This window comes from Rutilus rutilus (genome assembly GCF_951802725.1).
Source record: "Rutilus rutilus genome assembly, chromosome: 22".
NCBI lineage: Eukaryota > Metazoa > Chordata > Actinopteri > Cypriniformes > Leuciscidae > Rutilus > Rutilus rutilus.
Window position 1 is genome coordinate 27604386 of NC_140227.1, and position 13339 is coordinate 27617724.

Here is a 13339-nt window from a genome sequence, read left to right on the forward strand (position 1 = left end):
TGATATTTAAACTGTGTAGGCTATTATTAATAAATATTGTTACATATCTTGTTCCTGCTTTATACATTTTAACCAGTGCTAATTTAAATAAAATGAATGAATATAAATGGATGAATTAACAAAAATGTTGCCCGATTGTTATTTTCTTCTTTATTTATTATATTTACAATGAATGGTTAGTTACCTTTACATCATTAAAAATGGGTGTCTCAACTGTACCATGCACTGTCTCAACTGTACCACGTACAGTTGAGACAAATTTGAGACAAAAAGCACCTTATTTTTATGAGCTAATTGTGGAAAATATAAACTACTTGTGGGTATTATTGATTGATAATATCTTAGTCTACAAGCTAATGAAATGTCATGTGGAAATTCACTTCTTTTCAGTGTCTATTTTTGTGTGAAAAATCAAAATGCAAAAAGTGTCTCAACTGTACTCAGTCTACTCTACAGTACGACGATCCCACCGCATTGACGGCATCAGGCAAACTCTCCCACTCATATTTTTTCCTTTTGTTATTAATTCCGGAGGACAAAGTTCCAAAAATTTTTTTTTTCGTTTCTACCTCCGATAGCACCTCCAATTCACTTTCTGTAAAGTTTCGTTTCTTGTCACCATTTTCTTACTGCTTACTTTTGCCAAAGTGGACTCATTACCATATTTAAATTAATTGAATTAAGGGAGGAGACTGGGTGGGGCGTTGTGCTCGTGCATGTGCGCTCAATGTTATGTTAACTGGGATGTACAAAGAGAATATGCGTGGGATCCTTCGTACGCAGAGATTCATACATCTGGGTTTTTTTGTGCGTACGCACATTTACAGCTTTGTCCGTACGCAATGTTTTAGTATGAATTCAACGCAAGGCTTTGTACATGAGGCCCCAGATCTGGGGCCTCATTTATAAACGTTGCGTACGCAGTAGGCGTACGCCGCTCTCTACGCAATAATTGGTATTTATAAAAAGCAAACTTGACGGGAAAATGTGCGGTCCTTCACGCAAGCTCTGACCCAGGCATACGCACAAAAACGGGTGAAATGAGAAATGGCGACACCGTCGGCAGATGGAAGAAACACGTGAAAGTGTGTGAAACTTTAGACCGTTGTGTAAAAGAAATGACAATACTGCCTCTCATAAATAACATAAAGACTTTACAAAGCAAGTCTTACAATTAACAGCCTACACGAACACCCGTTTGATTGATCTGCAGTGTATAACAAACAAAATCAAACGAACACTACAACAGAAATGCAAATTAACACATATTTGCAAAAAGAAAAGTGAAATATGTTCTGCAATAAATTTGGCATGTTATGCAATTCATCCTCATAACACATCTGTAGCTTGTCAGATGCAATCAAATGGGTGGTAATAAAATGCCATGATGCCATCACAATGCGTAATGACGTACAATGGCCGTCATGACGCACATTAGTAATGCCCACACTGTGCCCTTCAAAGAAGGTTTCAGTCATGCCATAAATGTATCAGATTATTAAAAGTCTACTTAACAATTAATAAATTCAGTTTTACCATTGTTTTAGTTGGTAAACCAAATCCCTGGGGTTGCTCAACAATGAATAAAATCAGTTTTTACCACCGATTTAGTTGGAGATAAAGATATTTGCCAGCGTTATCTGTGGGAAACTGTTGAGTAAGTGTTCCTCAAAATTCATTTTACTTGTTATGCTAGGAGACAATCTGAAACGATTGCTACGTTTTTAATGCATTGTGTTGTATCTGCCACTATAATCAGGTGAGATAAACCCATTGAAATTATATAATTAAAGAATTACATGATGGCTGAATTCATTAAGGCGTTCAATTCTCATATGTTTAGCATTTAGCATCATTCTTTTTTCTCTTTGTCTTTTCCAGACTTTATCAACTCTTCAGCCCCTAGTGCTGCCATCTTCAGATGCTCAGTTCATTCCACAGCATCTATTACAGTCAGCATCTTCAATGCTCAGCACTGCTACCCATCCTCCACAACCACAGCTAAATGTTCAGACACCCCTTTTCCAGCCTCTACAAATCGCCACACAGGTCAGTTAATGAAACCTATGTGTGCAACACCTTTACTCGGATATCGCAACAAGTACATTCTTTAGCAAGGGTGAAATCTCTAGATGGTTAAACAAAGTCAAGGTATTTTCTTAATTCTACATGCAAATATGTAGCTTTATAGTTTACCTCTGGCTGTTTACGTTTTTATCTTGCTCTTTATTCTTTAGTTTCCTTCGGCATATCCTCTTTTGCCAGAAGGGGGCACACCTGCAGGGACAGAGCCAATACCTTTCTCCTCAGTCTCTTACTCTTCTACCTACCCCACAAATGCTCATCCTGTCTCCTCTCCCTACTACTCATTAAGCCCTATCAGTGCTCCTCCTCCCACACTATCTATGCAGAATGTATCCTGCATGCTAGGAGCAGGCACACCTGTCTCCACCCCTCTGAATGTTCCTACCCCTATACTTCTCCTGGCTATGGCCCTGTCCCCACACATGCTTCCTCCTGAGCAACATCTGCAGCAAATGTACTACCCAGTTCCACCACAAGAAGGTGCCATTTTGCAACCTCTACCCCAGCCAACACAACCCTCCCTTCCCCTCCCTCAGCAAGACCCATCTATTTCTGAACCTTTTACAGAGGTAAATGCTGTGGTTTCGTTCCTGCTTTGAGCAAGGATTGATTTATGTATTGGGAATGCAAATCAAAATACTTTCTTTGATCACATAATTGTTGAAGCTCAGTAATTACTTTGGGAGGGACAGCAGAATTGCAGTACATTAATCGGAATTGGTACCTTGTCATAGCAATAATTTCTGGATAATTAATGCTATTCAGTGAGCCTTACAATTGAGGTCTAAAATGTTTTCAACTGGAGTACCCTCGCCATGATGAATTGCAGATCCTGACCCTATCTCATACCATTGTGTCGCAGATCCAGTCTCCTCCACAGGACAGGCAGTCAGAGACAAAGTTTACCACTGTTCAAGCCATACCTGAGACCGTGGAGCCCCCTCTGCAGCCTTCTGGCATACACGCAGGATATGCTGTTCCTGAGAGTGCAGGCATGCCCAGTACAACTCAGCAAACAGCAGACACTGCTTCCATGCCAATTCCTCCTGCGCTAGAGCCCAGCCCATTTCAACCTAACACCGAGGTAACATTAAGCATAAACAACATCCTTTATCTAACTATTATATGTATTCATCAAACAAAGTCCCACATAGATCATTTAAATAATTATGTTTCCTTACAGGCACCTGTATCTATTCCACTCCACAGTTTTGTATGTGACAGGTAGGAATAAGTTGTTTTTCTCTGAATAAGTTGTTTTTCTCTGAAAACAATGAGAATTGCGTACCTAAATGAAGTCAGCCATTATGTAATTCTTTAATTATATAATTTACAATGTGTATATCTGGACTGTTTATAGTGGCAGATACAATACATCAAAATAGTAGCAATCATCTCAAATAGTCTCCTAGAATGCTTTTTTAAACTTCAGGTTATTCTGTTTTGTTTGACTAGCCTAAACCAAGATGCATCTGGTAAAGAAATAAGTGACAGCTTTGAAGGACCCACTGGTGGAGGAAAGGGTGATGGCAAACCCAGAAAGCACCCCCGCAAATCCGCTCGAACGCGCTCACGCCAGGAAAAAATTAACAAGCCAAAGCTAAGCATGCTAAATGTAAGGATTAAACATGTCTTCTTTTTGAAATATAATTTTTTTTTGTGATTGCCTTCTAAAACGTCCTTATACATTCAGGTTAGTAATACAGGTGACAAGATGGTGGAATGCCAGCTGGAGACACACAATCATAAAATGGTGACTTTCAAATTTGACCTTGATGGAGATGCACCTGAAGAAATAGCCACTTATATGGTAAGATTAATGTTCTGCGTGGAAATTCAGAGTATTACGAAACAATATTGTCGTGCTAAAGATTTAAAATTTAGCTTAAAATGTAAATTTGTATAGTCTAACATCAGATTGTCTTGTGCATAAGATTTTGTTTCTCTTATTTGTGTACCAGGTGGAAAATGGCTTTATTCTACCAATAGAAAAGGAGATTTTTATAGATCAACTTAAAGACATTGTCGACAAGGCAGAAGACATTCTAAGCGAGGACATGGATGGAGAGAAGATATCAGATTTTTGGAAAAATAATTTGCAAGGACAAACTCCTGGAGATGAAGGGGGAGAGGTACTACATGGAACATGGAGTCGAGTCATTTAAAAAATTGAACATCTTAAAAATAGAATTGAATTCACTAATATCACTAAATTGAATTATACTTACAGTCTCCTCCTATTATTTTCCAGGGAATAAATGGACAGCAACCTGGGGCTCCCCAGCCAGTGTATCAGCAAAATGGTAAACTTTCTTCCTCCTATAATTGGCGAATTTAAAATTCATGCTCGCCAAATGTTTGCTAAAGTATGAATGTATCAATGTTCTTTTCCTTTGCTCAGTTCTGCACACGGGTAAGAGGTGGTTCATCATCTGCCCTGTGGAAGAGGCTCCTGGTGCCAGTCGGGATGCATCCTCAGATGGAGGTCCATCTACACAATCTCCATCCACAACAACAATAACTGATGGGACAGCCACTTATCAGCCTGGTGAGAGTGCTTCAGCCCATCCTCCTGAACCCAGCACAGGATCTGCTTCAGCATCCATGGGTAATGTCTGCCTATGACATAACTTAGTGTAACTGATACAGATACAAGGAAATATTGGAAGAAGGAATGAACTGCCAGATATAGGGCTGATTATTGCTAAAAAAAAACTAAAATAAAACTAAGATTAATTGATTCAATGATCTTAATACATTACAATATCATAATCAGACTGGGATTGAGCAAGAGAGACCCAGCTTGTTCAAGAGAGAGTGTGAAACTGTGGAATCAGTTTCATTCTCTGTTATGTGGTTTGCTTCAAAACTCATAAAAGTGTCTCTAATCATGTTGTGAAATGCTGCTTTCAGAGTTTGTGCTTATACAAATAATAGGTTTTAAAAAGTCTCTGCAATATTGTGATTGGTGAGAATCATTAGTGTGTCGTCACAGCCCTACTCCTAACATGTCTGTTAATTTTTTTATGATATGTTTTGTTACATTTTATGTCTTTCATTCCACAGATTCAGAAGCCTGTGCCACAGCGCCTCCATCAGGAGGAAGTGATCCCTATGGGGTTTGGAGCCCCCTCTCTTTGACCACTACTGATCCTTTTGCTCTGGCTGCTCTTTCCCAAGCCCCCCCTGCTCCGCAAGCCGCTGTAATGCCAGCTCGGTCTGCTTCCCATTCAGAGGAAATGCCAAATTTAGGCTCCGCCCAGGTCAATGTGCAGCAATCCCAGCCATGCATGGATCCTCAAAGTTCTGTTTTTGTGGATGAGACCCAGAGTGGCAGATTAGGCTCTGTCTCCCCTAAGCACACTGCTCAGCAGATGGCTGAAATTGCATGTGCTGTCTCCATGGTGGAGGACGTGCCCTGCTGTCCCTTGGTCATGCCGCTGTCCCTAGAAGTGAGCGGTGGGGCTCAGAGATCATCCTCTGTGATGCCACCACAATCACAAGACACTACGTCTGCTCGCGAACAACTCCACTCCATTACATCTAGTCGAGTGGAACGTGCCCAGCAGCCAGTGGTGTTGCAGCAGCCTGTGTCCACTGTGAGTGGAACTAAGGCACCTTCCCTGCCCCAAAGCCCTGCTTCTTCCCAGCACCACTTTGTTCCTAGTGAATCAGATGGAGAGCGTGGCAGAGGAGGGTTTGTAGACAGCACTATCAAGACACTGGATGAGAAACTGAGGAATTTACTGTATCAAGAGTACGCTCCCATGTACCCATCGGGAAGTGCTGCTGAAACTCCAGGATCTGGCACAGAGTATATCCAATCCCCATCAGGACCAGAGTGTGCGTTGGGAGGGTCAGGAACCAGCACACCTAGTCTTATGGGAGAGGGACGATTCAGAACAGGAGAGCAGTTGGTAAGTTTAAGCTCCATCTGCCATTTTTATGTTTTTTTTTTTAATAAAATCTGGTTATTAGGTATGGGGCATGGGTAAGTATTTACATTTTTGTATGATCTTACCTATGGCTATTACCAATAGCTATTCCCTAATTTTCAGCATGTCTTTTTTTGTTTTTGTTTGAGGGTATTTAGAAGTTAGGATTGTGTTTGATGGATCACCACCTAAAAACATTTACTTTTTGCCTTTTAGCCACAGATCCCAGAGCGTGTGGACAGTTTAAGTGCTCTCAGTGACTCTGCCGTTGGAGGTTAGATGATATTTTCTTTCTTATCTTATTTTTTTCTCAAGAGAATCGTTCTTCAAGAAAAATCTATCATTTACAAACAATAAGAACATAAAGCCATCTTTATCCACAGTTACTGTGTCAAGGAGACACGTCATGCCACACTCTGCCTCTTGCTCTGGATCTAGAAGTCGATATAAGGTACATTATGTACAGCTGATTTCTGCAGAAAAATATAGGTTTAAAGATTGTTTATTTCCAGTTTAATAATCTAGGTGCCCACATCGAGTTAGTCCATTTTCCCCAAAATATTTATTCCCCCTCATTTTATGATGAGATAAAGGTTGTAAATATGAAATATTTTGTCATATTGTCACATCAGTATATTGTCTTCTTATTTTGTTTGATTACTCTGGATTAGATGATGCCTAGCTCCACTGACATCCTGTCAGGTCAAGGTCGAAAGCAGCGCAGCTTGAGCAGCACAGCATCTCCAGCGCACCCTGGTGGCTTTATAGGAGAATGTGCAGTGTACGAAGAGCCGATTGTTTCTGCCACCACTGTCGGCAGGTTCTCTGTTGTCAGCACAGAAGATGAGGTCACGCGCAGAAAGCTCAGCAGCAGATATTCTGCCCCACCTGACTTTTATCTAGACGCCCCACCTCCCCTGACCAAACGAGGCTCTCTGCCAAGGGCACAGACCTCAGTCTCAGCGGATGTCACTGTTCACACTCGCTTCATGTCCTCTGACTCTGGGGCAGAGAGCAGCCCTGCCAAAATGGCACCTACAACCCCATCCCGCCATGGGAGGTCTGAAAGGAGAGGAAGTGACCTCATGAAAAGGGCGGTGGCTTTTCTAAAGCGCTCCGGACGCAGCAGTAGTGTGCAAAGCTCTGATTCGCCAAGCAGAAAGGGAGGGGTGTATGGATCCTATGTCAGCAGTGACAATGACTCCGAGATGGAGGATTCCGATATAAAGAGGGAGCTTCAAAGACTAAGAGAAAAGTGAGTTTATCAAGTGTCTGTGTGTATTTATGATGGAAAGAAAATAAAAATTCTTACTCACCATCGCTTGCTTCATCTTTGTACAGGCACATGAAAGAGATAACCGAATTGGAGGCCAATCACAGAGAAGAGGTTGAGCTTCTCTATATGAGATTAGGGAAACCACCCCCTCCAGGTCTTTACATCCCACCCACAGCACCCCCTGCTGGACGCAAGCGCAGGACCAGCAGGCACAAACTAAAAGCTGGCAAACTGCTCAGTCCTCTAGTACAACAGCTGAGAAATGTTGCCTCTAAAACTAGCGACTCCAGCAAACCTAATGATTTAACAAAATCAGGTTAGTTGGAGTGTTAAAATATCTCCATACATAATAAAGACATTAATAAAGTACCTTAACATTTGGATTCTACCCAAGAGCATTATAACATGTAATTTTCTCTTTCAGCTGAAGCTGCCCTGAGCTTGAATGGGTCTCCTGCCAGGGCTTCCAACTTGTCAGATGGCAGGGCTAATTCTGGGACCGGGACTCTGCCTTGTTCTGTGTCTGAGCCGGTTCAGACCCAACAGCCCTGCTCTCTCAAAGGATCTCTCTCCTCCGACAACATCTACTCTGGTCTACAGGGAGAAGGACATGGGCCACGCAGCCAGCCTGGACAAGGTGACTTTAACTCTGATTTCCCTGAAGTCTGGCTTTGTAGCAAACTGTGAATGATTGATTGATTGATTTTAGAAGATTATCTAGTCAGTATAATTTGATCACCCACCTGCATAGAAAGAAAAATATCAGGTGAAATTGGCATTAAATTAATATTAATAATTCGTTACGTTTATATTGCGCTTTTCTGGGTACTCAAAAGCTTTACATAGAAGGAGGGAATCTCCTCAACCACCACCAATGTGCACCATCCACCTGGATGATGCGTCGGCGGCCATATTGCACCACACACCAGCTTATTGGTGGAGAGGAGACAGAGTAATAGAGCCAATCAGTATATGGGGATGATTAGGAAGCCATGATGGACAGAGGCCAATGGGCAAATTTGGTATGGATGCCGGGGTTACATCCCCATTCTCTGTGGTTAATGACCACAGAGAGTCAGGACCTCGGTTTAACGTCTCATCCGAAGGACTGTGCTTTTTGACAGTATAGCGTCCCCATCACTATACTGGGGCGTTAGGACCCACACAGACTCAGGGTGAGCGCCCCCCTGCTGGCCTCACTAACACCTCTTCCAGAAGCTACCTAGTTTTCCCAGGAGGTCTCCCATCCAGATACTGACCAGGCTCAACCCTGCTTAGCTTCAGTGGGCAACAAGTCTTGGGCTACAGAGTGATATGGCTGCTGGTGATTACATTGATAACATTATGACATTTTAGACATGCATATGTAAAATTTTCTATGAAATCCTTTTTCTTTAAGTGGTTTGTAGAATCCTCAAGGCGAACATTTAAGTCAAGCAAATTCAATGGGGCTTTTACATGGATGCTTTGACATTAACAAGTTGAATTACAGCCAGATTTATGAATCCATTAAAATAATGGGATTTTTTTCTCTCACCTCTGCACTTCTGTCCGCAGGCTGGCCTCCTTCTCCCCAGGCGTCTGCACAGGTCACCTATAAATCCAGCAGTAAACCACGCGCTAGATTCCTCAGTGGGCCTGTTTCTCTGTCCATCTGTTTGTATCTCTCCTTTCCACCATTTTCCATGTCATTTCTTGGGAGCCCCTGCTATCTTTCTCCCACTCTGTTCTTCTCTTCTATTAATTATTTATCAGTATTCATGCTTCATCTTTAATTATCCTGTTTTTCCATGCTGTGTTTTTTCTTTCCTGATTCTTTCTATCCTCTGTTTATCCCAACACAATTCTGTTTTATTCAATTGTCTGTTTTATATGCCAATGATGCTTCTAGATACTTTAACTAGTTGCGCAGCTTGACAGTATTAATCTCACTTTAATTTAACTTTTGCAAGCCTAAAACCAACACTGTGACTTTAAACCTTGTTCACAATGTTGTTTCCGTTCTATTTTCAGTGTTACTTTGATTTGTAATAGCTGACCCTTTTATTTCAGTTCTAACTTTTAAACAATAAATTATACGTTCCACCTCTTTATATGTCTCTGTGTGCAGCGATTTTCTACAGAAAACTAATTTTAACTTTTCTTTTTGTAGGGTCAACCCTTAAACGCCTGTGTCTGGGTAAAGAACGTGGCAGCAGTAAGTATAGTCTTTTCTTAATTTCAACACTTTAGACTTTTAAAATACATATTTGCCTCAGCTTAAACCTTGACACGGTTACTCCAACTGTTATCTGGGATATATATTAAAAAAAAAATTCTCTCTATGGACATATTACAACCACCATAATAGCATGGGCCTAAAACATATTTAATAAAGTATATGAACGCAAATACTTCTATTTAACTTACATTTCTTAGAGAGTTGCAATTCAAAAAGTGTCAGCTCACAGTCTATAACACCTCAAATATCACATTCTCTGTGTTCTCAAAAGGGCAGATTGAGCTCTCTATCACCCCCTTGAGTACTTGTTACTGCAGTTGTCAGCTATGTATAATTGGACACACATTTGCTATATGTTGGCCAAGCACATGAGCATTTATCTTGTTTTTGACACAGTTGACTAATTTTACTTAATTTTAGAGGTGTATTAATAATCTATTTATAGTTAAAAATAATTATTTAAAGGGTATTACTTAAACATTTAATATAATTAAAGAAGGTATGGATTGCATTTCAGCTCTTTTTGTGCTATTCATACATCTCAAACCAACTTGTTTCATAGGATCTGGAGCAGCATCAGCTGCTTCTAATCAGTCCCCAATGCCTCCTGGATCAACTCCTCCTCCTCACCAGCCAATTGGTCTCGCCCAAGCACAGACTAATAACAGCAACAACAAGACAGATGATGCATTCACACAGCAGCTTCAGAGACTCATGGATAACTGGGCAGAAGGGTTAAGGCATCCTTCACGCTCACAATCCCTCAGTCTAAGACCACAGCAACTGACCCGATCCAGGATCTGGAGCGCTATAGAGGTGAGATTATTAAAATACTCCTTTACCAAATATTAAAGGGTATGAAAATGAACATTCTGTCATTAATTACTCACCCTCGTGATGCCATCAAATTCTTCAAAAAATCTATTATATGGATTCATACAGGTTTGCAATGACAAGAGGATGAGAATTATGACTGAAGTTTCACTATCTTTAAATTGTGATGATGATTTTATGCCTCTTCAATGCTCAGGTTAAAAAAGGTTGGTGCTGCTAACTAAGAAAGATATTCTGTGATGTCTTTAGGCTCCGGTTTCAACAGAAAGATTGAATGCTTCCCAGCTGCCTCTATCATGGCCGCAGATTGATTTCCATGCCCCTGGGATGGCGACTGACGCTACACAAGTACTCCAGCGCAGTTTTTTGGTGCCCGGTAGCTCGTACGGAAAGATGCTGGATGCCCAACACTTAGACATGGACTACTGGCCAACAATGACTGGCAATCTTAACCAAGAAGTCTTTGCTTTCCCTGCTATGCACTCTCCTTCTTGGACAGCACCTTCTTCCCCCAGCGAGGTTCCTAGTTCTAGAAATAGGACCATGTAGCTTTACCATCACTGTACCTATTCTTCTTACTCTGTCGCCGAAAATACTTTAGTTTCTATAGAGTGCTGGTTAGGCCTTTCAGTGTGCAATTCTATCTGTTGCAGTTGCTAGCATGTAATCGTTTAAAATGCGCATGTAGTAATCCCACTTGAACATGTAAATATTCAGGCCAACAATGTAGGCATATGTGATGAATCAGTTATGTACATTGAGTATTATTGTATATATCCATATAGCCTATGTAGCATAACTGAATTTTAGCATAGGCATATGTACAGAACATATATTTTTCATCAAAATTTGTTTAGCTTGCTTGTGTTTGTGGAGAATCAATTTCCTTAACACTTTGAGCTGTACACATATGTAAATGCTATAAGGTAATATGCTCTTAAATTTGGGTAGATGTGTATAGACACTGTTTATAATATCTTCTGTAAATATAAGCTCTATCTGCATATGTGCATAAACCTGACATGTGAATGAAGTTGAGGTTTAGGTTAATCAGTGGCTTGGGTTGAATCGTATCACATCACAGCTGGGTGAAAACACTGGAGCTTGGAGCGATGATCATGACATCACTGTGAATTTTTCACTACGTCCTGCAGCGATCACTAAGTAATTTCACAATGAACTGGTCAACAAAACACATTATCGTATGCTAGAAAAGTAGCGACCACGAACTGCACTGAGAAACAAGAGAGAACTTTAACAGACTGAACATTTCAGGTGAACAAGCCTGCAAGAGTGCCTTGAACAGCAACTGCAGACTGTGCTGCGTACCAGCCAATGTACCCAGGGTAAAGGTGACTGCTATTAATCTTCTGTTACCAAGCATAATTCCAACTAAATTCATGTTTTCCCCACCTGCATTTATGATGTCCTTTATGGATGTTTATAAAATGCATTTCAACACTACATGGTATAATTCAGTTAAGTTAAAAAAATGTTTTGAAGGTGTGTGCATTCATTATTATGAGGATATTGTTCTTTTGTCATTTTCTACATCTGATACAGTAAAAAAGTACATTGGTTTAGAGGAAAACTGTTTTCAAAATTGTAATGCGGTCAAGTGATCTTTTGAATAGAAGAATCTAATTTTACAATGAATGAAACGATGAGCTAAATGATCTCCGCTGGCGCGGTCAGCTGTGGTTACTGCACAATCTTATAGCACAATGCCATCTTTTAGATCTCAATGCTACTGGTTTTCCTTAATAATGCTAAAATTTGACTGTCTAGACTAGAGTGTTTCGGAAGACACTGACTGATGCTTTGCAACATTTAAAATCTACTTAAACTTACAAATATTCTGTAGAAAGTCCCATGATGAAGTGGCAAAATCTGCTCGTATACACTTTCTATACTTGTACAACAAATTATTAAAACAGGTTAATTTTTTTTTTAATGGTGTTATATATTTGGAAGACTTAAGTGACATTAGGTCTAACCTTGCGCTAAGCAGAGGTGTAGGCAGGGCATTGTTTTTGTCATGGTAAATGTCAGTCTTTATAACTGGAGAAGTGAGGTTTGTAATACAAACAAGGGAACATGCTGCTCACGTGGTCAGTTGCATGATTGTCTGCTGCAAATAAAATTTCACATGGTTGGAATAATAAGCACACTGTAAAAAAATTCTAACCCTCCCAAATCAAAAATTTCAAGTGACTGATAACATCTAAATTTTTTCAAACTGGCCCAAGTGAAATTCTTGTTGCAATAGTCTGTTAACATTGGCTCAATGAGAAATAATACGTCAGACTAATTGAAAAATTTAGATGTTATCGGTCACTTGAAATTTTTGACTTGGGGATGTAATTTTTTTTTACAGTGCATATATTCATATTTAATTTAATAATAGGAAAATAATTTAATTTATTATTTTATTATTTAAATTTTTTTTTTTTAATAAAGACGATTTGCATTCTGGGTCATTCCTGGGATTCGGTAATATTTCAACTTTTTATTTATTTATTTATTTTTAAATTAGGCCTGAATAACTACAAATGTAACATTTATGATACTTTTCAAATTTTTATGGGACTGAAGTTAAAAATAGACTAAATGTGTGTCTGTGGTCTCTTTATGTTTGTAAAAGATATTTTCAATTTAACATGTCAGATGGTAATCAGCAAGAAATGCTTTCATTTTTAATTGCCTTCCCTATTTTTTTCCAAAAATATTAATGTCGCAAGGTTGAGATGACGGGGTTGAAGACTGTAATCGGTTTGAAGGGAGGCATTGCTTTCAATTTTATATTTTGAAATGTTTTCTCTTTCTCATATTGTGGGACAACATCTGCATGCACAACACAGTCTTTCTACTGCTGACGTGGCTGCCATTCCTGAGATAAGAATGCTTGTCAGTGTTCAAGTGACATATTACATCAATATATTTTATTTATAACAAAATTATGAGTTGTCATGACCATATTCCAATTTT

The 13339-nt window shown here is 39.8% G+C and overlaps 1 protein-coding gene across 1 annotated transcript; it reads left to right on the forward strand.

Annotated features, from left to right (window-relative positions):
• Nucleotides 1-1424: 1424 nt before the first annotated feature.
• Nucleotides 1425-12573, forward strand: LOC311282204 (serine/threonine-protein kinase WNK2-like; the record flags this gene model as incomplete). The annotated part of the gene is made up of 20 exons (XM_084395837.1): nucleotides 1425-1487; nucleotides 1882-2049; nucleotides 2238-2654; nucleotides 2948-3169; nucleotides 3269-3309; nucleotides 3541-3700; nucleotides 3779-3895; nucleotides 4047-4217; nucleotides 4337-4388; nucleotides 4487-4693; nucleotides 5152-6002; nucleotides 6237-6294; nucleotides 6404-6471; nucleotides 6692-7275; nucleotides 7362-7612; nucleotides 7721-7933; nucleotides 8854-8952; nucleotides 9449-9493; nucleotides 10080-10333; nucleotides 10601-12573. 20 exons carry the CDS (start codon nucleotides 1425-1427, stop codon nucleotides 10898-10900), a joined length of 4341 nt encoding a protein of 1446 aa, XP_084251963.1. The 3' UTR covers nucleotides 10901-12573.
• Nucleotides 12574-13339: the final 766 nt, after the last annotated feature.